General features: G+C 35.5%; 2 protein-coding genes and 1 pseudogene across 2 annotated transcripts; 1 reads left to right on the plus strand and 2 right to left on the minus strand.

Annotated features, from left to right (window-relative positions):
* Positions 1-2,671: 2,671 nt before the first annotated feature.
* Positions 2,672-3,226, minus strand: LOC115231462 (general transcription factor II-I repeat domain-containing protein 2B-like). Its single transcript, XM_029801481.1, has one exon. The coding sequence runs from the start codon at positions 3,224-3,226 to the stop codon at positions 2,672-2,674; it is 555 nt and encodes a 184-aa protein (XP_029657341.1).
* A 6,006-nt stretch (positions 3,227-9,232) lies between these two features.
* Positions 9,233-12,126, plus strand: LOC115231463 (annotated as a pseudogene).
* Positions 12,127-12,315: 189 nt separating this feature from the next.
* Positions 12,316-16,937, minus strand: LOC118761904. Its single transcript, XM_036500091.1, has 4 exons — positions 16,565-16,937; positions 16,385-16,534; positions 13,280-13,353; positions 12,316-12,563 (listed from the first exon to the last, which is right to left on the minus strand). The coding sequence occupies exons 1-4, from the start codon at positions 16,867-16,869 to the stop codon at positions 12,316-12,318; spliced, it is 777 nt and encodes a 258-aa protein (XP_036355984.1). The 5' UTR covers positions 16,870-16,937.
* Between the last annotated feature and the right edge of the window lie 7,562 nt (positions 16,938-24,499).

Raw genomic sequence — 24,499 nt, forward strand, 5'->3', positions numbered from 1 at the left:
ACAAAATCTTTTTTAGCGTTTTCAGGTTTAGGAGGGAGAATTCGATCGAGCATTCTGCAGAGCGGGATAGGGCGTCAACAAATGTCTTGATGACGGGAATAATGTCAAATTCTGTTTAAATTTAAATAAATTACTTTCGGTGCTGATATTTGTCTGTAAGGAATCGAATTCCTCGATTATTTTGAGCATTGACTCTGTAATCTGGAATATGTATAAAATAGGTATTAAAGTACCATTTTTTGAGAAAAATTACATTTTAATAAATAAATGTGTGATTTTGTTAAGTCGAGAATATGGTTTGCCATATCAAATTAATATTCGTATTGTTTTAGGGTTCTATAACGTTGGTAAAAATTGCCACACAAGATAGTTCTATATTTAAATAAATTCTATATTTAAATATAGTTCTATATTAAAATAAATTTTTAAAAATTAATTTAATACAAACAATTTTTTTTATTATTAATAAAATAAAGTGAACATTAATTAATTTTATATGTGTAAAAATGGAACTGATTGTATTTCCTTCCTCGTTATGTCCGATTTTTTTAATTAGACATTTATTTATTAATTCCAAGATCACCGAGAAAGATAGGTCAAAACTAACTAATTAGGTGATCCCTTCCTCCAACAACAGCTGGACTCTCCTTAAATGATCTTCTGATGACCCAACCGTAACCCCGAGACGGCCGCCTTCTGAGTAAGTTCAAACGTTCCGCTTTCGAACAAGCAATTGCAAACGTCCAGGCTGAGCAGGCATACCCAACCGTCGGGGCAATCACTTGTTGGTAGACCTTGCTGACACAATCTTTCAGGGGGAAGGGACTCTTCTTTAACAGAGCTTTCAAGACGTTCCACTTCCGAAGACCTTTAGCTAGTGCCTCCTCCACGTGACATGAGAACGTAATTAAGGAGTTGAAAACCACGCCAAGGATCTTCTGGGTACGCGAAGAGGGAATAGGATTGTCTCCAATGAATAGTTCCGGTCCATTCTTGAATTTTCTATCAGTAGTGAAGAGGGTGAATTTGGATTTAAATGCAGACACACACAACATATTTGCAGATAGCCAATCACATACACGGTTAAGGTGTGACTGAACCATTGCAACAGCCACAGAAGGAGATTTATCTCTTGCAGCGATAATCAGGTCGTCCGCATAGGATAAGAACATAATGTCTGGGTCATTAGTAATATGTAGGTCATGTAAAAATAGGTTAAAAAGGAGGGGAGATAAAGGGGAGCCTTGTGGGACACCATTGGGCAGTAGTCTTGATCTTAAAGTAGTATTGTCAATACGGACCCTTCCGCGTCGGCCAGTTAAGAAATTTTTCAACCACAGTTTGATGTTCGGATGTAAGTTCGAATCAAATATCTTCCGCGTTAGAAGTTTCCTCGGGACAGAATCAAAAGCCTTTTGTATATCAATGGATACTAAGGCCGTCCGTAATAAACTGGGAGACAGAACACAAGTGGGTCGTTGTGGAACGGTCTGGTCTAAAACCGTGCTGGAATTCTGGCAGTTGTAGAACAGGAGAGATTTGCGTTAATACGAGCTTTTCCAGTACTTTCGATAAGATACAAGTTATTGAGATTGGGCGATATGAAGAGGGGGCATCCTTTGGTTTCCCAGGCTTTAGAATTGGCGTAATTAGGGAGTTTTTCCATATATTAGGAATCGTACGTAAGTTGAGAATCGTACGTAAGTTGATGGAGTCGTTATATAGTCTTGATAGTACGGTCTGTGCCCGGGGTCCCAGGTGTTTGAGGTGAACAGCACAGATCTTGTCGGGGCCACAAGCACGGGTGGGACGTAGGGATTTAATAGCCTTGTCAACATCATCCGGTGTGAAGAAGGTGGAATACAATTCTGGTCGTGGTCCGAGCCGTTCAGTATGTGGAGTGCGAGAGAAGTTTTTATGGCTGATCGATACATAGTACTTCATAATCTTGTTTGTAAGTTTGCGAGCGGGTTCCGAGGAATTGTGGGCAACGGCCTCAGTTCCTCCGTCCTCCTCGCCGATAAGGCAATTGATCCTTCTTAGCGTTTTCCAAAAGGTGGCGCAGGAATTTCTGTGACATAATCGTCCAACGAGACGACTCCACTTGAGTCCGTTATTAGTCCGGATCGGTTCAGAAATTTTAATATTCAACGAACGTATAGTATAATATGGTCATTGGACTTGTTTTTCTTCAGGGCATCCCGTTCTTTGATAAGTGCAGGATTTGTGATGATAATCTTGGATTAAACTTCTTGTATGAAGCGACAGGTATAAATAATTTATCGGCTTTCAAAATGATAGTGGACAGGATCTTGGCCGTTCTTTCCACCGTGCAATTTTCCATAGTAAGATCAAGCAGGCAGTCGTCCACATACGACCCGAAACCATGCCAGTTAGCCTTCGAGTAATTTTTGAACTTCGTAGGACAGCGCATTGAACAGAAAGGCCTTCTAAGTCTCAGTACAATAGGGTTATGGTCGCTCGAGAAACCATAACGAACATTCCACTAGATCAGGGGTCACCAAACTTTTTGCACTCGCGGGCCGGATTGACCCCAACACAATGAACGCGGGGCGGAGCACGTGCATAGGATTATAATTTTACTAGAAATTCATAAGTGTGTTTTTTACAATAAAAACTAATTTAAACAAAAATAAAGTAAACAAAAATTTTAATGAGAGCTATGGAATTGTGATCTTTTTTTGATAAGTTCATCAATATTTGGTTTTAAATTGCTGCATCCTATCATGAGAATTGATTTTAAGTGTCCGTCAGTCAATCTTGCACGATGGGCAGACTTAACATATTTCATCCTCGAAAACGTTTGCTCACATTGGTAAGTTGTGCCAAATATAGAAATCATCTTTATCGCAAAATTCTTTAGTCTCGGAAACTCATCATCCTTGAGATATTCGTAGAACTCAGCGAGTTTGGTCCGTCTGTGACAATCTTTGAGCTGTTCATTTGATTGTAAGTCAATAACTTCTAATTGTAATTCATGTTGAACATTTTCAACATTACAAGAAAATGGATTTTCGAACAAAATTATATCGCTTTCAATTTTGTCAAGTTCAGAAAACTTATGTAAAAAATGATGTTTTAATTCTTTGATAATTCCAATTTGGAAAGTAATGTCGATCTCATTACAGTTTGCCTCACAAAAACTTTTAAAACAAGAAAAGTGTGAAAACTGACGTCCTTCATAACAGAGAGATGTTCGTGGCATATTAAACAATAAGCTTTCTGCTTTAATTCATCTTTCGCAAAAAAATACTTCAATTCCCATAATTTATTGAATACACGGCATTCGCGGTCAACCTTTCTTTTCATATTAGACATAGCAACAAAGAAAAATTTAACGTTAATGCTGATAAGTTTTTTTTCGAATTAATCTTGCAAAATAGTTTAATTTTTTAATTAAAGTTTTTATTTAAGTTAATTATTAAGGTATTAATTGAATATCTCGAAATAGTGCGCGGGCCGGATAAAATGTTGTCGCGGGCCGGATCCGGCCCGCGGGCCGTAGTTTGGTGACGTCTGCACTAGATATATCCAGCCAAGGATGAAGTGCAGAGGGACAGGTCCGGGGATGTTGGGCTATCTCTTCTGCGGGTTGGTGTTCTTGTATGAGCGTATGGGTCGTTTAGAATAGTCAACTTATTGAATACGGAAAGGATGTACTCGCCGCGAATGTCGGCCGGTTGAGACCGGACCCAGAGCAGATGCTTGGCATTTAGGTCGCCGCATAGCAGCAAGTCCTTCAGTCCGCCGAGTTTCAATAAGTTGGGTGTGTATTTTGAGATAAAAGAGGTCGTCGAGCTTTGCGGTGGGACATATACATTGCATAATGTAAAATGTCTTGAGGGTGAAAAAAGAACTTCTATAGAGATTTGCTCCAAAATAGGGTCGCCTTCACACAGGGAGGATACGAATGTAGTGACATCGGTAAACACATGTCCTCCACCAAGACTTAATGCCTACCGAAAAAAGGACTTCTAGAACTCTGACCCTGGGACATCGTCGTCTCAGGCCGATCATGTGGGCAGGATCGAACTTTTCAGAAGGATCTCCCTCGCTTGAATCGGGGATCACGGGGATTATAATAATTAACTGGCTTACCCGTCTTTGGTCTATAAATAAATAAAAAAATCATATTGGAGTGTTTTCGGGTGATGGTTTGATTAAAACGTTCTATAATCCCCTGTGTAAGGGGATTGTTTGGTTTTTTATGTATCTGAACTACATTGAACTCTTTGCATAGATTTCTCAGAGACACATTCTTGAATTCTGAACCATTATCTGATTGCAAAATTTTGCAAGGTAGAAAAAGTGATCTTAAGTTCTTGCATACTTCTTTTGAAGATTTATGAAAAAGTGGTCTGAAAAATGCAAATCTGAATAAATTGTTGAAAGACCTACTATAAACATCGATGACTGTTAAAATCCATCTGTAATTATTATTTGAGACTGAAAACTTTTTTAGATCTACAAGATCTAGCCGAAACCTTTCATTTGGAGAAAAAGCAAAAATATGATGATTCATATCACCAACCTACATTAAAAATTAAAAAGAATTAAAACTCTTAATGGACAGGCAAATTTACATACTTCACAATTTCGAATGACTTTTCTGATTATGTCATTTTGAACAATGAAGTATCTTTGTCGACACTCATATTCAATCTTGTTTTGCCCATGTCACATATTTTCGATTTTTTTAAAACACTTGTTAAGTTTTCAAAGTTCAGCTTTTGATTTTATACAAAATATAAAATCGTAAAATTTTTTGTATTTAAGATATGTAGCAAACACCTTTCAAACAAATAAAGGATATTTAGATTTGAATTACGGTTTATATACGTAAATAATCAAGCCGACTGACCAATTATTAATATATCTTCCATGTCAAATGCTTATAGTGATATCTCACCTGATGTATCTAAATAGTGGGGAAATTCGCACAAGATTTAGGAATACTGTTTTTGAATAGATTTTTTTTATTTCTATTATTTTTTTAAAAATCTGGCAAAATAATAATTTTTATTCCTTATTAAAATTTTCAATCTTTTCAATTGATTTTTCCTGGTTTAACCAAAAGTATAAACAATTTTGTTGTTTTTAATTTTTTGTATTAAATTAATTTTTTGCGAAAGAATTGCTTGACTGTTTACGCAAAGGATGGAAATCAAGATTTTTCCCCAAAACCATGAAGACTCGGGTGACTCAAAAAATGATTTTCTGTTATAATTCTTATTATGCAGAACAGCTAACGAAACAGCTCACAATATCATAGCACGTTTAATTCGGGAACCACTAACATATAAGTACAACGCTCCTCTTTGCTTTCAATTCAGTTTCTTGAATAAAGTGCGAAATAGTATAAAGTGCGAAAAACAAATTAATTAATTACAGGTAGAAACGATAAATCACTTAATCGAGAAATAAGTAGAATATATAAAATTGACCGAATTAACAAACTGTAGCTAACCTCTCAAAAAGTAATTAATTAAATTCTGAATTCTTTTTCATTGTCAGTCTTCCCCTGAGATGTATTATTGGTCATATTTGTCATTTTAAATCAAAATGGAGTGAATCTTTTGTATTAAATCTAACTCATAAAAACTTCAAAAATCCCTTATTTGTCAGGCAACTTTAAATCAAAACAAAAAATTAAATTTAGAGAAACATTTTAGCACAACGCTGCAAAAAATTCAATTGGTGACTCACGAAAGAAACCTGTGTGAAAAACTTGATCAAAATATTGAGATTAAAAATTCAGTTTTTAAATATTGGCAACAGTCCAGGAATACAAATATTGCTAGTTTTTTGATAAGTCATGAGATCGAAAAAAGGGAAAAAGGGAATCCTGGGAAGATCAAGTCATATTTTATTGAAACCTGTGGAAAAGTATTTCACTATTTTTTTAAATAAAACAGAAATCATGAAAAGATAATAAATATATTTTTATCTGCAAAAATAGTTTCCGAAGGACATTTAAGATGTCTTCGAATGTATCTATTCAACAAGTTATTGACATAAAATTAAATAATTCGATTTTTATATCAATAGATGAATCAAATACTCGGAGTTCTCTTCTGGACTCTTTTTATGAATTAAAAAAATTGCACATGAAGTTTGCTAACAAATTGAGATTAAGAAAAAAAATTACAGTCTTAAAATCAAACCTCAGATTAAAATTAACTAGTTTCGACTCAGACATTAAACAACTCTCCAAAGAAATGAGGAATCAAATTTCTCATTTTTGAGACTAAATAATTTTATTCTTTAAAATGAATTCTTAATTATTATTAAATTTTTGCTTTGGACAAGCGGTTAAAGATGGCTCTTAAATTTTTCAATATTTCCGAGAATGTCAAGAATTTGCTTTCGAAATATTTTCCGACCCCTGGAGAGTATGATGGACAAAGACAGCCACGGGATCAAAATCTTTGAAAAAATAAATTTAGTCAGTAACCTCATAATTGGAGCAATTCATTTGAATGAAGAATATTTAGAAATTGAAGAAAAGAGTCGTAACAAATTTGATGACAGACAATTAAAAAGTGATGTTGCCTATTTCCTTATTAAAAAAGGAAATTAATTTCCAGCTGTTACGAGTGGATTAATAAGTCTTTATCACATAAATTTGTTGTAAATTTTTAATCTTTATTGAGGAAAAAATACACGGTTAAAAGGCACTTGAAATTGCATGTATGATAGACTGCAAAATTATAATCAAATTAGGTCAAGAGAAAAATCGTCATTAGCAGATAGCCAGAGTATTGCCTCTGACTATGGCTACTGCAAAATTAAAAATACAAATCCTGAAATAATAAATGACACAATATTTTCAAATAACACAATCTTAATAAATAAAATTCAAAAATAAGTCAAAATAAATCGTGATCCGAAGCAATAACATCGACCGTATTCCACGTAAGTTTACCTTCTGCGTCCTCAAAACATATCGGCATCTTCCCAGACTGAGTTTCACGAAATTTCGACTTTTCATTCAAGAACTATCAACTCTCAGACATCAGCAAATGCCTTTAACAGAAATTGGAGTATGTCCTTCTTATCTTTCCCAGCCGCAATATCAAATACTGATCTCCTGAACTACCAATACAGCCAATTGGAGTAGACTTTGTCCGCCATAAGCAAATCCTCCGTCTTTTTGGCCAACGACATGACTATTTCAATGTTTCCAGACTCAACAGCCCAATGTAGAGGAGTCATTCCCAACTTTCGGGTCAGTTGACTACCCTATACCATATCTACGATATTGACATCCACTTCAGCGGACAGGAGTAATTGAACTGCGTCCAAGTGACCCATTTGACAGGCAATATGAAGAGCAGTTCGGTTTATTTTATTTTTAATGTTCTTTTCGATACCCGCCACTAGAAGGGATTTGAGCATTTCGCAGTTCCCAGCATAAGCAGCGTGATGGAATGTTGTATTTCCCAACTGTAGGAATAATAATAGATTTATTGGTTACATTGTCGGTAGAAAAACATATTGTTGGTTCTAATATTGATTTGGGAGAGGAGATCTTGGAATTTTTTACAGAATCAATAAATGAACCACAAGATTTATTCATTTCAATTGACATCTTTATTTATTATTGAAAAAAAATTAATTATAAATAAGAATATTATATGTTTAATTAACTAAAAGTTTTAGCCTAATTAATTTCATAGCTAATAAATAAATAGCTAATTTAGGTCATTCACTAGAATCTGAACTCATTATCATTAGAACCAAGCTCCCCGTCCAAAACATAGAACTAATTAATCAGGTGATCCCCGCTTCTCTGAGGAGGGTCCTCATCTTTGCCCGGTGCTGCTTACTAATCCCGGCACAATTTCTATGAGGGCGCGGTGGTGGAGTTGTAGGGCCTGTAGGCTTATGGTTCCTTCCCAAGATTTCTTAAAATGAGGCGATGGATAGATGGATAGATCTTCATTCGTTCCTTGTAGTGCTTTCCGAAATCTTTCTTGAGTTTTTTCGATTTTTTCGTGGTTTGTTTGACTGACAAACCCTCCCCACAAGCATAACTAATGGAGGGTTCCATGTATTGCCGGTAGATTGATTGTCGTGTGAAGAAGCTGATCCATTTTTTGCATTTTCAGAGGAACACTTTTAAGATGTTCAGTTTCTTCATGCAGCTGGTAGTAACATTTTCAACTTGTTGGGAGAAACACATATGACTATCGTAAGTCACGCCGAGGATTTTCTGGGATTTTTTAAAAGGGATTTCCATGTTGTTTAGATATAAGTTCGTGCCGGTCGAAGTCCCCGCCACGCCTCGTTAAATGACGTCGTGGTTAGAGCCCTCAAGGCTGCAGGCTTTCCGTCACAACTTGAGCCTGTCGGATTGGACCGTGGTGACGGCAAACGCCCAGACGGAATGACAATCTTTCCTTTTCGGGGGGCAAGTGCTCTGTCTGGGATGCTACGTGCATCGACTCTTTCTCTCCATCGGCAATCATGTCATCTGTCACTTCCCCCCAGGTCCGCTACGGAAAAGGCTGAGACGGCCAAAATCAAAAAATACCAAGAACTTGGACGCCGTTTTATATTCGTACCAATCGCTTTGGAGACATCGGGCGTCGCAGGGCCTCTAACCTCGGCTTTCATCAGCGACATCGGGAGGAAATTGGCCCACAGGACGAAAGAGCCACGCGAGGTTTCGTGGCTATTGCAGCGGATATCCATCGCCATTCTCCGTGGCAACACACATGCGGTACTTTCCGCAGGAGGGTGCGAGCTTTAACCCCCCCAGAATTTCCCCTCTGTACATTCCTAACTTAATTTGTTTTCAAAATGAAAAAACGGATATTCTTTCTTGGGATGCACTATATTTTTTTGTTGGACGCGATTAACATAAATGATAATAGTAAATCATTTTTTGAGATAATAGTAAATCATAAGGAACATCGAGTACTCCCACGGATATCATAAAGGGACGGATATCGAGGAATACTTTTAACACTCATTAGTCGTAAGAGATTAGGGATCCCTTTGGCTGAACCAGTCTCAATAAATCACATTATTAATAGTTTATTTTTCTAAATATAGTATGTAGGACATTTAGGATCGCAATTAATAAATTTAATTTTTTGTTATCTGCTATTTTATTTTTAGGGAATCTTTAATTAGAAACAAATAAAAGATTTTTTAGAATTGTGATCATTATTAACATTATTTCTGAGTTATATAATCTATTTCAATGCAATATCCATTTTTTGACGCTAAAAAACGAGAGGAGAACAGTGGAAGGAATATTCCAGACCCAAAGGATGTAAGAGACATTAAACAAAGCTTTAATCGTCATTGCACAACTCTCGCCTCAAGGACCGCAATATTGCTACCAAACGTGATTATTACATCTCTTTGGCTCACACGGTGTGCGACAAAATGGCTTCCCGGTGGATCAGAACGAGCCAACACCATCACAACTGGACTCCAAGGTTTTCCTTGATTTTATTTTTCCAGAGAATTTATTATTTGTCCATTGAATTCTACGTCGGTCGTCTTTTGATAAATTCCATGATCAACGTTGGAATAGACGGGCAGTGCAAAGAAGCCGTTTATCAAGTATGTCCAACATGTTCTTATTTAACAAGCTGGGACTAGATTTGGAAGAATTAGAAAACATGGAACCTGACATTGGTTTAGGAAATGGTGGACTGGGAAGACTGGCTGCCTGTTATCTTGACTCGATGGCTACTTTGGGCATTGCAGGCATGGGTTATGGACTGCGCTATGAGTATGGCGTATTTACTCAAGTAATTTACGATACCGACCATGTCTCAATTTTATTTAAATTAATTAAGAGAGAGGAGCTTAACAATTGGTTAAAGTACAGCAATCCCTGGGAGAGGTGCATCCAGGAATATATCGTTCCTGTTAATTTTTACGGAAAAACAATCAAAGTGGATGGACAAACACAGTGGATTGACACTCAAGTGACCTTTCTTTAATAAGTAGGTTGTGTATGCAATTCCCTACGACACACCTGTCCCCGGATATGGGAATAACCACGTCATAACTATGCGTTTGTGGGCTGCCAAACCCTCAGCTGTATTATTATTGGATTGCTGTAAGTTATTAGTTTTAGTCACTGTCTAGTCAATTCAGGAGATCACGTCCAAGCTATGAGAGACCCATACCTTGATGAAAGCATAACACGTGTCCTCTACCCAAATGACGAGGTATTCATGCCCTTTATTTCAAGAGATTTGAAGGTAAGGAACTCCGTCTCAAACAAGAGTACTTCCTGGCCTCAGCGACTCTCCAGGATATTATTCGGCGGTACAAGGACTCGAAAGAACCTAGGACTTCATTCGACCAGTTTCCAGAAAAGGCAATTGGTCATTATAAATTAGTAGGTGGCCATTCAAATGAACGATACGAGTCCATCCTTGGCTGTTCCTGAATTGATGAGACTGTTGGTGGACGTCGAAGGTCTGGATTGGTCTTATTCTTGGGATATCTGCATAAGAACTTTCGGATATACCAACCACACTCTCCTTCCCGAGGCACTCGAGCGATGGCCACTAAAAATGTTGACTAAATTGTTGCCCAGAATAATGCAGATAATCCATAAAATAAATCGCAAGCATTTACAGGTTGAATGTGCAGTGATTTTGCAAGGCGGTCTCTGAGTTTTGGCCCAATGACGAGGATGTCTTGGAGAGAATGAGTCTGATTGAGAGGATCGTAAACGTGTCAACATGGCCTATCTTTGCATAGTGGGGTCACATTCCGTCAACGGAGTCGCCGAACTTCACTCAAAATTAGTAAAAACTGACGTGTATATATATTTTGTATAAATCACAAGATTTCCTGATTTTTATAAAATGACTCCTGCCAAGTTTCAAAACAAAACCAACGGAATCACTCCCAGGAGATGGCTAGTCTACTGCAATCCATCTTTGACAGATTTTATTCGCCGTGTACGTTTAAAGTATTACTTTTAGCAAATTGGGGACGGATTCATAACAGATTTGCGTGAGTTGAACAAACTGAGGCCACTTGTGTCAAATCAACAAATTATTGACGAGATTTGTTTGATAAAACAGGTTGTGTGTCCTCAGTATGTCATAGAGTAATAAAAATAAATTCGCTTTGTATGTTAAAAAGTTGTTTGGATTCTTGATTGACCCCTCGACCATGTTTGATGTGCATATCAAACCAGTTCAAGAAAGTAAACGACACCTTCTGAGCTGCCTTCATATAATAACGCTCTACAACCGCCTCAAACGGGTCAAGGCTGGTTTGGATGACTACACTGTCGTCCCCAGGACTGTCATAATTGGGGGGAAGGCTCCTCCCGGCTACAGAATTGCAAAACTCATCATCAAATTGATATGCAATGTGGCTGATGTGGTGAACAGTGATCCGGAGACCAATAAAGACCTGAGGGTGTTTGTCCTTCCGGATTATAAAATGTCGTTTGCAGAGAAAATGGTCCCTGCAGCTGATTTGAGTGAACAACTCTCACTCGCAGGAACTGAAGCGTCTGGAACTGGAAACATGAAATTTATGGTTGGTCAGTTGATTTATTGCCAGTTGAACGGGGCTGTCACTCTGGGGACGTTTGATGGGCCCAATGTAGAAATGGCCGAACAGGTTGGGATGGAAAATATATTTATATTCGGAATGACAATCCACGAAGTTAAGGAAAATTACACTTATGGGTATTTTGTAAGTAAAGAAGTGTAGATACAATCCTCGTTTTAATTATCCAAGGAGTCTTCAATTAATAGAATGTATTGAACAAATAAGAGACGGATTTTTCAGCAGGGAGGAGCCTAATTTATTATGCGAAATATGTCAGACTATGCTCTCTGATGATCCTTTCATGGTCATGAGTGACTATGATGATTATATTCAGAAGCAGCTTTTGGTAGAGGCTGCTTACTTGGTATGTTGTGTGCCGTATTTTGATAGAATTCTAATGTGTGGAATACAATGTGCTTGAACAACATCATTGCTGCTGGGTTCTTCTCTAGTGACCGTGCTGTGGCTCAGTATGCTTCCGATATTTGGAACGTTCCCTTGTCCAGGGATATACTGCCTGTCTTAGATGAATCTCAAGAATTCTCTGGTTTGAATTAGAGATACATTTTCACGATAATCCGTTTATTTCCATTTATATTTTTTGGTTACATTACGCAATTTGAGGGTCCCTAGAAGTATAGCCTTAATAATAATTTAAGGGTAGTGACTAATACTAGTATGGCGACAAGATAATAACCGAGAATCGGCAAATTGTAAAAATTTAATTATCCATAAAAAGTTCGAATTCTAGAAAGAAAATTTTTGGTGTTTAAACAAAATACGTATCATATTCAAACCGATTTCTTCTGTGTGAATATGGCTCATCGTATCCGACACAGTCGCATTTTGGTAGCTGAACATTTTTTCTGTATACTGAAAAAAACATCGAGTTGGTCGCCAAAAATGACCACTTGCTTTATTTTCCAGCAAGAATAAATATGTAGATTTATCCATATCATTATTGGTCCATTCTTTGGAAACGTGTTGACAAAAATCTATTTTGAAATAAAAAAGTTAAAACATTTTCTTGTTAAACTGCACGAATAGAAAAATACAGAATATTTAATATCTTAAAATCCAAAACTTATCCGTGTTTTAGAGCTGATTTTGTATGATTCAAACGTTCAGCAATGACAGGACTCTAGATACTAGTCATGCAAGTATTTAGTTAATTTAAATTCTTTACATAATTTTCGAATATATGAATTTAGAAATTCTAATATACTGATGAGTGGAGATAGTTACTGGCACCGTGTTGACAAGGTTAACTATAACCAGATTACGTGTATTAGTACAGCGGTTCTCAACCGTGGTCCCCAGAAATTTTCGAAAAATAAAAATATATTAAAGTTAAAACTAATTGTACAATTAAATATAAATCAAAAACATTGAAATTAATCAAGCGGTTCTCAATCGTGGTCCCCAGAAAATTTTTAGTGGTCCCCGGAATTTTCGAAAAATAACAATATATTAAATTTAAAACTAATTGTACAATTAAGTATGTCACAGGCCACAACTGTTACTCCGCCAGATATGTTACACCAACATCAAATTGTCAAGTTGGAAAAAACTTAAAACAGAATCCTTTGGTATATTTCTATGAATTCAAAGAAAACTTATAAATTTTTAAAAAAATATGATGTTTTTTTAAATTACAAATACACGTTAAAAATGCGTTTAGTGCAAGTAACAAAGGAAGACTTAGAATTACTTAAGGAACTTAAGAGCAATCCTGAGCTCGTATTCGTCAGCAGGACGCTTTCGCGGATGCAAAGATCAAGACTACTGAAATTAGCAAATAAATTTGATTTTTTGGATGGAGCTCCATATATCACTAAAGATGGACTTAACAAAAGAGCTCATGAAATTGCTTCGTTATTTCAGAACATCTTTTATTATATTGGGCCACCATTGATCTTGCATACAGACAATGGTAAAGAATTTTGCAATGACCATGTCGCCCGTTTATGTGAAAAGTACAAAATAAACATGTCCGTGGACGACCAAGGGCTCCTTGGGTACAGGGACAGGTGGAAAGGTTGTAAGATAAATTATTCTTTAGACTAAATCAGAGTATCAAAAGATGGATTTCATCTAAAAGTTACTCTGATGAATGTTTTGGACGCTATTGCGATATAATCAAAGACATTGTTTTTGATTATAACAATACTGTCCATTCCACACACAAAAAAAGTCCCATTTAATCTATTTATGGGCATAAAATATCCTATTGAAACATCAGAGGAGGAACTAGAATCATTGTTATTGCAAAATGATGACATAGAATATTGGAAGAGGAAAGGAATGAAGCGTATGTAAATATTCTGTTGGCAGCTGATAAAATGGCTCAGAGAAGAAAATGGAAGTATGACGAGGCTACTTTTAGTGTAGGAGAGATAGTAATCTTAAGGTATTGGGATGTATAAACATGTAATTTAGGCAAGATAATGACGCTAACAAACGACAATATCCACTTTATGATGGATTAGAGATGGTGAAATACAAATTGTGGCAAAAGACGATTTTGTAGTAACATACAAAGTGAGACAGGTGACATGTATGAGAAAATACATGTTTCACGCTTAATTAAAATTGGGAATGATCCTTCTTTTTTGTGATTCTTGATAGAAAACGTTTTAAACTAATAAGAGGCTTTTAAAATTTTTTTATTAAAAAAAAAGAATAATTATTTATAAAAAAAAGATATGGATAAGCCAAAATAAATAGATTGCTAAATAATTTAAAACTCATATTTTACACGGTATGTTGGTTTTTGGGAAAAAATTCATGTTTCAGTCCAAATTTTCTATTCAGAAAAGCATATTTTTGCGAACAATTAGGTTATGCTTTGTATTAATTTTTAATTTTAAAAGTTTTTATTTCTATTTATATGAATTTTTAGTGTAACATATCTGGCGGAGTAACAGTTGTGGCCTGTGACAAAGTATAAATCAAAACATTGAAATTAATCTGATTTGATTAGCGTGGTTTATCATTCTAGTTATGGTTAACAAGAATCGTCGTCTTTGGTCGGATTCTTACGTACAATTTGGATTCATTAAATTCATTGCCCCAAATAATGAAATAAAGGCAAAATGCATGATTTGCCACAAAATTTTGGGAAACAATTCACTGAAACCTTCTCAACTTAGGCGCCATAAAGAGTCTGTACACCCAGAAATCCGATTTTTTCTGTAGCCGATTTTTTTAACATTTTAAATGAGTTTAATTTGTCAATGCAGGGTAAAATTTTTATTAATTTATTTAAAGGTCTTTATATATCAATTGTCGAGGTCAATCAAATAATAATGGCTTTTAAAAAAAGTTATTATTGTGGATAATGAAAATAAAAAAAGGAATAACATCAATGTTCCCAATGCTTGAATATCATCTCGGACACAACCCACCGGATAATGTTCTTCTAAGTCTGATAATCAAACATCTGGAAAATCTCAAGACAAAATTTGATGATTATTTTCCTGTTGAAGACCCAATTCCAAACTGGATCGTTCAACCTTTCTTGACCTCATTTAAAGAATATCAGGAACTCAATTTTCAGCAGAGCTTGATTGAACTTCAATGTAATCAGTCTGCTCAGATTATTTTCAAATGTACTTCATTATTAGATTTTTGGTATTCTCATTAATAATTACTTTTTATTGTTAGGTGTCAGATGGCGAAAGAATTCCCCATTTTGAGTAAAACTGCATTGGAATCAATACTTGCATTCCCCACTACTTATCACTGTGAAATGGCGATGTCGTGTCTGACTTTTCTAAAAACAAAATATAGAAATAGACTACGGGTACAAGATGATATGCGAGTAGCTTTGTCGAACATAGAGCCTGATATAAGTAAAATTATTCTGAGCAAACAAGATCAGAAATCTCACTAAATTACTATTAAATTTTCTGTTATTTTCATAATGTTCATGTTATTCTTATAATAAATATTCGAACATGTCTAAACCTGGCCCTGACGAGGCCAAAAATTGTGCGCTAATACCAAAAAATGTTTATTTTATTTAAGGTGGTCCCCACAAAATTTTATAGTGCAAAAGTGGTCCCCAGTCTAAAAAAATTGAGAACCGCTGTATTAGTACATATTATATTTATACCTAAAACCTTTAAAAAATCAGCTTTATCGTGTTTCTTAATTCCTCAAAATTTATTTAACTAATTTTTGATTAAAATAATGTTTTTATAGACCTGATTATCTAAAATTATATACAATCGATCCTTTTTTAAAAAACCAAAATTAATAACTAAGAACAAAGAAATTTCCCCGTAAACTACGATATAAGTAAAGACCCACCTTTAAGTAATACTGGCAAATCTCCACTTCCTTCACAATCATAGAATATTCAGTCTGAGAACCCGTGTAGTCACAACTAGAGTTACTAAAACGTGGCCACCCACAACATATCCACAGTAGTCGTTCGATTTTTTCCAGTTGATTCACAAAAGCTACCATTTGTGTAAATTTGTCGTCGAGGCCTGCCACTATTAAAACATGTGTAAATACTCTAAAAGATTATCACTTTGTTTATCGTTCAAATTTTCCAACGGGTCGTACTGTCCCAGAGAATAAGTCTCTCGAGAACTCTCATTCTTAAAACAAGTGAACCACAATGTCCTACCAAACTAATTTGTTTGACATATTTCCCAAAGCAGAAAACAAAAGTCCACAACGAATTGTTCTAAAACATTAAAGTTTTCAATCACTCCGGACACACAGTTGTCTCCACTGTAGAACTCGTGAATGTCAGTCCCTTCGAAGCCTTTGTGGGTGTCCACCTTCCCTCCCTAAGAATTACCAAAATGGACCCACAGTTAAATTGAGACTCGTTTCTATCAATTCCGTCAGTTCGGAGACCGTCATTTCATTTGGTGCGGGGATTTTTAAATTATCATTTTTGGGCAACTCATCTTGGTAACACGAAATTATATTCCGTTGCTGAGAATTTCTGGAAAAATCGAGAAACACGGCAAAATACCGAACTTTCCTCTCATAAGAACAAAGTGTTTGTAATCCAATCGCAATTTGATAGACGCACGTACTGACCTCAGATATAGAAATTATTGACGGTTCAAATTGATCAAAACAAACATAGTAGACCATAACGTGCCGAGGAACATTCGTGGACAAACAAATGTCCCCGTCAGTGTAATTGACTGCCACATACGCATGGGCTGAGTAATATCGGGTTGAAAGTGACTCGAGGAATTTGACGTCTTGGACAGTCACATTCAAATCCTCGTCTTCTAAAATAGTGTCATTAACATATCCCATAAAGTTCATTTTCTCGTGTTTTTCTTTCTAAGGACATGGCGATAGGGGTACCTTGTCATTTCCGGAGTAGAATTGATGGACGTACTTTCCGTGGCACACCTCATATGTCCAGTACCCCACGTTCTCAGTTTTTTATTTGTGGATTACTATGGAATGGCAGTAGTGGGATCTGAGGATTGCCTCGATGGTAGATGGGCCGAGGTTAAGGAATTCGATGGAAGTGGGGACCTGAGGTGAGTAGAGTTGGGATTTACGATTTGATTAGGAGTTGAGTACCAGCGTTTATTTTCGAAAATAAGAAGTGAATTGTTTTCGTCGTTTTTTATCTAGAAATTTTATATTTTTATTGAAATTACAAAAAGATTAGTTTCGTTGAATTTAATGTCGGAAAATTGGAATTCGATCGAGTCGTCATAATTTGGATTATTGCTGCCCGTCAGGCAACAAAATAGTGATATAAACAAAATATCCAACATATGAATATATTTAACGACCCACAATAACAAACTGACTTATACGTATATTAATTTATTTTTAAAAAATGTTAAAAATAATAAAGTTAAAATTGCTGATATTTTTGTTCTTCTAATCATCCGGGTTCCTTTAGGAAAAGAGTTCAAAATTACTGATATGTGATATCTTCATGCAGCACGTCATAAAACCGGGACTAAACAGACAAAGATGGCAAATACGTCAACATCTACAACCAAATTGACATTGCAGACAACAAAAACATGACTGCTGGATCTCAGGCACTTACACTTAGGGATCACAAAGTCATTGTGACCCGATTAAAAGTGAAAAGACTTTTTGGACTCTCTGTTCTAGCAGAGAGTGAATCAAACCGGATGAAATATTCAGGCGAAAAACTGATTATATAAGATATTACGAGGGAAAAATACTCCTGAACAATTACCAAAAATTCACCAGCAACAAAGACGGGAAAGGCTTTAAATAAAAATATATTAAAAGAACTTCTTCACAAGATTGTAGGGCCAATAAGTTGCGAGATCATTAGTTCATGTTGAAGACTTTTTGGACACGTCCTGAGGTTAGACCCGACATCTTTCGGAACATCGAAATGGAGGAATATTACCCGTCCTTTAATGTATTATACTTTCGTGGAAGACCGAGAACTACCCTCCCGATTGTTTTACAAAACTATGAAGAAAACATTGGCATCTGGTGACAATATGGACTCTCTGGGGAACCTAGCTAAAAACAGAAGAGCTTGGAGCAATCTTTCTAATATCTTTTGCTGCACATTCGGAGTTATAAACTTGGTGAAAGTGCTAATAATAATACTGGGAAGGAATTTATTGGAACGATTGCATGAAAAAGCCACTAAAATATGCTGAACCCAAATATTGCCGAAATGGCAAAAAAACAAAAAGACATCCAATTAAAAATTGAAAACACCAATAACCAGAAAGGAAAAGAAAAACTCAACGTAGGAAAATACCGAAAACAATCAAGAAAGAAAATTTGAAATCCGTGGAAACTTTATTAAACCCTCGAATATCAGAAGTCGGAGATTTAAAGCAGATGTATGCAGCCATGAGCCTACTGCGTCGATAAAAAAAACTAAGACAGTTAAGACTTTTTTTCGGCATCAACTGATTGAAACAAATCAAGAACTCCACTTTATATCGTACCTGCAATAGTAGCCCCGTCAGGATGAACATTAACGAAGCTTGCAAGGGCCTATTTAAGCACATACTAAGGTTCTTATGCAAACTGGGCAATATAAAATAACAAATCGGCGTTCCGAAAACGTCCACGACTAACAATACCTACTGTTTTCTCAGCGCATTAAAAGACAGCTAAAAATGGAAACCACCTTGATAGTCTCAGGAATATAGTACGCAACCTCGCATGTTGTAAAAATATGATCAAAAAAATATGTGAAATATGTGGGCACTGAATTAGTTTTTCTTTATTTTATGTTCATATAACAGTGCTAATAATTATCCAGGCTGACGTATTGGGGATAGAAAGGGGACAAACTGCAGAATGCACAATGACTAAACTCCCCTTTTATGACCAGAAAGTATCAGAATTAGCGTGTGTCTACAATTAGGTCTGAACATTAACAGTCAAGGAATCTTTTCCACAAAAATTATTTTTTATATTATATGATTTTTAATATAAATTTAAAACCATGCTGTTACGTCCTAATGGTGCATTTCTACAACTGAGAAAGTTATTAAGAAATTATGTTTAATCATTAATAATATTCCAGTCATGTATTGACAACTGTCGACCACTAGTCGGTCAGGAGAGAACAGAAATGTTAACCAAACTGGAGATTACAGGTTGGAAGGTCATCCAGTCAAAAACGTATCTGGCAATTGAAAAAGGACTAAAATTCAAAACATTTCAAGAGGTACATAAATTTGACTAAAAATGAAGACATGGAATTTTTTGAACGACATTGCCCGGGAATCTGACAGGAGGAATCACCACCCTCGACTCACCACGACATTCAACAGAGTCCTAAACCTCATTTTTATCGTAGGTCAAAATAACTTTGTACACTCACACCGCAAAGGACATTACATTTGCAGACATAACCTTAGCTCACTTTATCGACAGTCTATTTGATGAATATAAATAAAATCAAATTCTAATAAAAAACTTTTTGGATAAAAAATAATAATTTTTTAAAAACATTTATTATTAAAAACAAAATAAACTAAATTCACTACCTACGTTCGTGGACTCTTCGTTTGTGTGTATGCGTTTGTTTGCCATTCCTGTAATCCCTTCCTAAAAATAATTAAATATAACAAAAACAGACTTTTATCGACCAATTCCAAACTAGTCATTGATGTCTTGAAATAACTACAAATAATCACCTCATTTTCCTGTGTTGCTCTCAACTGCCTGTCCATTTCCGCGTTCTGTCGTTTCACTGAAGGGTTAAATATCACAGAATACAAATTTGGTCGTAGTAACACTCAGGAGGGTAGGCTGAGGGGTCGTACACGTCCTGGGGATATCAACAGCCAGCATACTTTGGGGAAATTAGAGCCATATTCGTCAATCTTGAGAAATTGAATCATTTTTTCATAAATACTAAACTGAAACAGTTTTGGCAGCACCATGGGTTCTTAAAGTCCTTCCTCGACATAATAATCTTGTTCAGGTCGTACCCATCAGCAGCATAGCAGTCAAATTTGTACTATTATTAGCTGGGGAGGTCCCTGACTTGTAATTCGGAAGGGAAAGGAGAGGAATGTTCTCTTTCTGGCAAATGGGCATTTTCTCGTCCAATTCCGAAGTATTTTAATAATTTATTTTCGTCTTTGAGTGGACATGATGAGTCAATAAGGACTATTTGTGGATCATGGGGATTTGTAGGGGTGGGGATTGTTTCTTGGTGGTCTACTGATTTGTCCATTATTTGTATTGGGGGTCCTTCATTGGATGACTCATCGTCGCTTTTATAGACCACTAGTGATGCATGGTTCATTATTTGTTTATTCTGCATATCTATGGAAAGTCAATGTTTGGTGACTAGTCCACAACGTACGTTTTATTAGCAATTTATTACTTTTTGTAATAAAAAAATATTTGATAATAAATAGAGACATTGACAGGAATTTAGGATATAAATGCAATATAGACTATCAAAGCTTTCTTAATTCGTTCTGGATGTGTTCAACAAGAAGAGACTGCCAAAACGAACAGTCATAGCTGACATTGTTCCTCTATGTGGTCTCACCAACAAAATTTTACGACCGGCTTAAATTCAAACTACAAATCCTGGCTTACAAGCTTCTTAACGGGCTGCATAGGTTACGTCTCCATCATGGACATAGTTCCAAACAACGTAATCTTTCAAACGGGGAACCGGAGGGGTCTGTGCTGACTTTAACTCTGTTCAACCTTTATTTGTACGACCCAAATAACTTGTCACTATCTTACAGAGACGACATTATTATTGCCTCAAAGCAAAAAGATACCGCCTCTTTCAACATTCAGCAATAACTATACTCTGTTGAGAATTGGCGCATCATCGGACAAGGCAAACAGGCGTATAAACATTCTAAAAGCAATAAATGGTTGCATCACTGATTCCCAGTTCAAACAAATCTACAAAAAATCATCCTCAAGTCCGAGTTGGCTCCCATGTCTATCTGCAAGCTCCATCGGGCGACTCCAATCAGGATAATTATAATTAAATCGGAAGAATTAAAATATAAAAATCAAATAAAAATTCTTTAATGAGAGAAAAAACCCGCTAAAAATCAAAGAAATTGGAGATCAAAACCAAAACATTAAAATTTAATAGCGTATGTTATATCACCATTATTAGATAATTCATAAGACCTATTCGGCGTTCTTTCAATTCATTTTTGAATATCTCTAATCTATAAGTGATTCTAAATTTTATTATTTCTACAAAATTTTGTTTATTTTTAAGAGGATCCAATTCCAATTTTTGTTTGATTGTCCTTCACACATTTTTCATAGTGTTCATTCGATAAGTTAAATATTATTTTTTTAATTGAAAGAAAAGAACCATTGAAATAAAGGAAAATAAACTTGCTGGAATGGCTAAAAAAGTAGAAAGGCTCAAAAATGAAGCGCAGATGTTCAAGGTTGTTCACTTACATAGGAGCATGCAGTCATCAAAAATCACAGTACATAACCACCTTGGTAAGATTATGCTAAACAAAAACGAAATCGTATTAGCCTTGTTCCGCCACTATCAGTTGGCCTTCAATCAAAACCACCGGAAAAACATCTAACAATTCAATGATGAAGCCTGAGAACTAAATATTCCGGTAACGATTCTGGAAACAGGACAAATTAAACAGAACTTTTCAAATATGGACCGACTGAGATCTCCGAGGTATTAACCAAGATATACAACAAAACATTCAAGTACATCTCACCACTAGACGTGGATAATGGCACATTAATTGCACTACAAAAACCGGGAAAAACTAAAGGCCTGTTAACAAATTTAAGACCCACCGTAGTGTTGACGACTCTCCGTAAGACACTATCACTTATAGTGTTGAATAGGATTGGACCTGACATTAAAAACTTCCTTACTCACGGTCAAAACGATCCAGGCCAGTCACATCCTTCGGATGAACGAAATGACACCCACCAACATAGCAATGAAGAACTAGTTCTGCCGAAAACTGAACAACTCGTTCCGTGAGACAAAAGCTGAAAACGGGTGATAATTTGGATATGTTCGGAGAAATTGCAAAAAACCGTGGATCTTGGAGAATGTTGGTTAAAAGATTTGGGGAAGAAAAAATAGCCTGAAGTAAAGTACAACACAAACGGGACCTCAATTAAATAAATCACTTTTTGGTTCTTTCAAAATGCAAATAATAAACTCAATTTTAAACTAAAAAGAAGAAACATACTTACCCAACTTGAAACCTTGAAACGAATGTGTAACTTTTATATGATTTTTCAAAAGATCAATGAAAAATAGAAAAAATACCACTTTAATGACCCATATTAAATTCGCTTTTTTGACGTCAATTAAACATAATATGGATATCCATAGAGAAACTGAAAAGAACTGTGGTTCTTGGAGGCAGTTAGTTAAGCGAATAGTTGAAAGAATAACATGAAGTTAGATAAATTACTTTTTGGTTCTTTGAAAGTGATAATAGTTCAAAAAATAATGTATTTTAACGAAAAATATTGAAATTAATTATTTTTAGTTTTGCAATTGGGACCGTCTATACCTTCCTTTAGCATATTTTATCTACTCAAAATGATTGATTTATCTCAACTCGATTATTTGATAAAATGTTGATTATTTCAGCAGCGGGATAGAATTGAGACTCAAATTTATCCAGCCGCATAATCTTTTGTAACTCGAACCTATCTATAATTTTTTTTTATCTAAACTTTATCTCTGACACTAAATTTGTATTTACTATAGTGGAAATTCATTTTTATATTTACTACCTTAGTGTAGGCTGAGTTTCCATCAATGGGATATAAATTAAATTTGAATTTTTCGGACTCGGACAATTAAAATCGCATAAATATAAATTCAAGTTAAAATAATTGAATTTTCAATTGAGTCTAAATTTGAACAAATCCCTGAATTTTCAATTTTTTTCAAAAAACATAATTTAATAATTATAACAAACGTGTTTATTATGGTTATCCCTCGGTATCTTTCGAAAAGACTGATTTGAAAATTAGCCAAAATCTTTAGGCACTATTTTTCATCTGTGTCTATTATTTTGGACATTTTTTGGGTGATCATTTGATTAAAAAGTTCCACAATCCCTTGTGTACGGGAACTGTTTGGTCTACTATCTGAACTACGTTGAATTCTTCGCATAGATTTCTCAGAAACACATTCTTGAATTCTGAACCATTATCTGCCAGGTCCATATAGGTAGAAAAGCAATGTTAAGATGGCGCATACTTCTTTTGAAAATTTATGATAAAGATGTCTGACAAATGCATATGTGAATAAATTGTTTAAGGATAAATTGTTCGAAAAAGCTTACAAAAAATCAACTGACAAATCGAAGTTATATCGGTCGATTCGTCGAACTGGATGTTTATCGGAAAAGAACTGTTGTTAATACGATGAAAAATCTGAGACAAAATATCACCAGACATATCTTGAATTCTTTGAGAAATTGTATCATTTGACAAAAAGACCTCTTTGAATACAGAATCAGAGCCAAGCAAATTTCGGCAATTGAAATATTAGAAGGTTTTATTAAAATTTCGCCAGAATAATGAGGTACCTTACCTTTAATTAAAAAAAAGAAAAAATCTCGTATGATCCGCGAACAGTAGGTTTGGTTTAAAAAAAGAAGAAAAGAGGTTATTTTTGGCGTGGAATGATAACTTTTTCGCTTAGCTTGCGGAACGGACGGGGAAAAGTTTTCGTAAGGAATTGAAATAGGTTTATTATTATTAACCTCCAAGCTTGCTTAGCATAGCAAACCCGGCACAAACAGTCATAGCTAACTAATCGAATGAAGAAGCCAAGGAAGAAGGAACTGTCCGTGCTGATCAACATTAGCCTCCAAATCTTCAATACAGTTTAAATACATAAACAAAAATAATTTGAATCTATACAAGGAATAATTAAAGTTTATTAGTTCATAGAAATAATATTTATGAGAAACTAGCTCGGCAGCTCGCTTCGCTCACCGCGACCTAGCTCCTGCGGAGGGCCTGTTTCATCAAACAACTATAAGTTTATGTAGATGTATAAAACTACCTGGTTTAATGTAACCCTATTCTATCGCCTGTTGATAAACGATGTTTGTCGTCCGTCCTTCCTTGGCATATATGAATAAATTTTCTCTTCTGCCTACCCTCGAGCATCCCACATACAGCTGTCCATGTGAAAAGCACTCACTCTCTAAAAAAACCCAACTACCTTTAAGACTGTCCCTGGGCCTTGTTTATTGTCATTGCAAAACTCATCCTCAAAAGAAATTGCAGCCTTTTAAATCTAAATGGTTAATCATCAGAAATTATCGGAATTTCGTGGAATATAACATCCTCACCTCAATACTTACCTGTTAATATCGTCGCCTCTATTACGTTAGCCATCTTTCTTCAGCTTCATTTTTCCTCCTTCGGTTATCTATTTAAAAAATTATTTTTGAATAATAAAAAT

The sequence above is a fragment of the Octopus sinensis genome, unplaced genomic scaffold (genome assembly GCF_006345805.1).
Source record: "Octopus sinensis unplaced genomic scaffold, ASM634580v1 Contig18553, whole genome shotgun sequence".
Classification (NCBI taxonomy): Eukaryota; Metazoa; Mollusca; class Cephalopoda; order Octopoda; family Octopodidae; genus Octopus; species Octopus sinensis.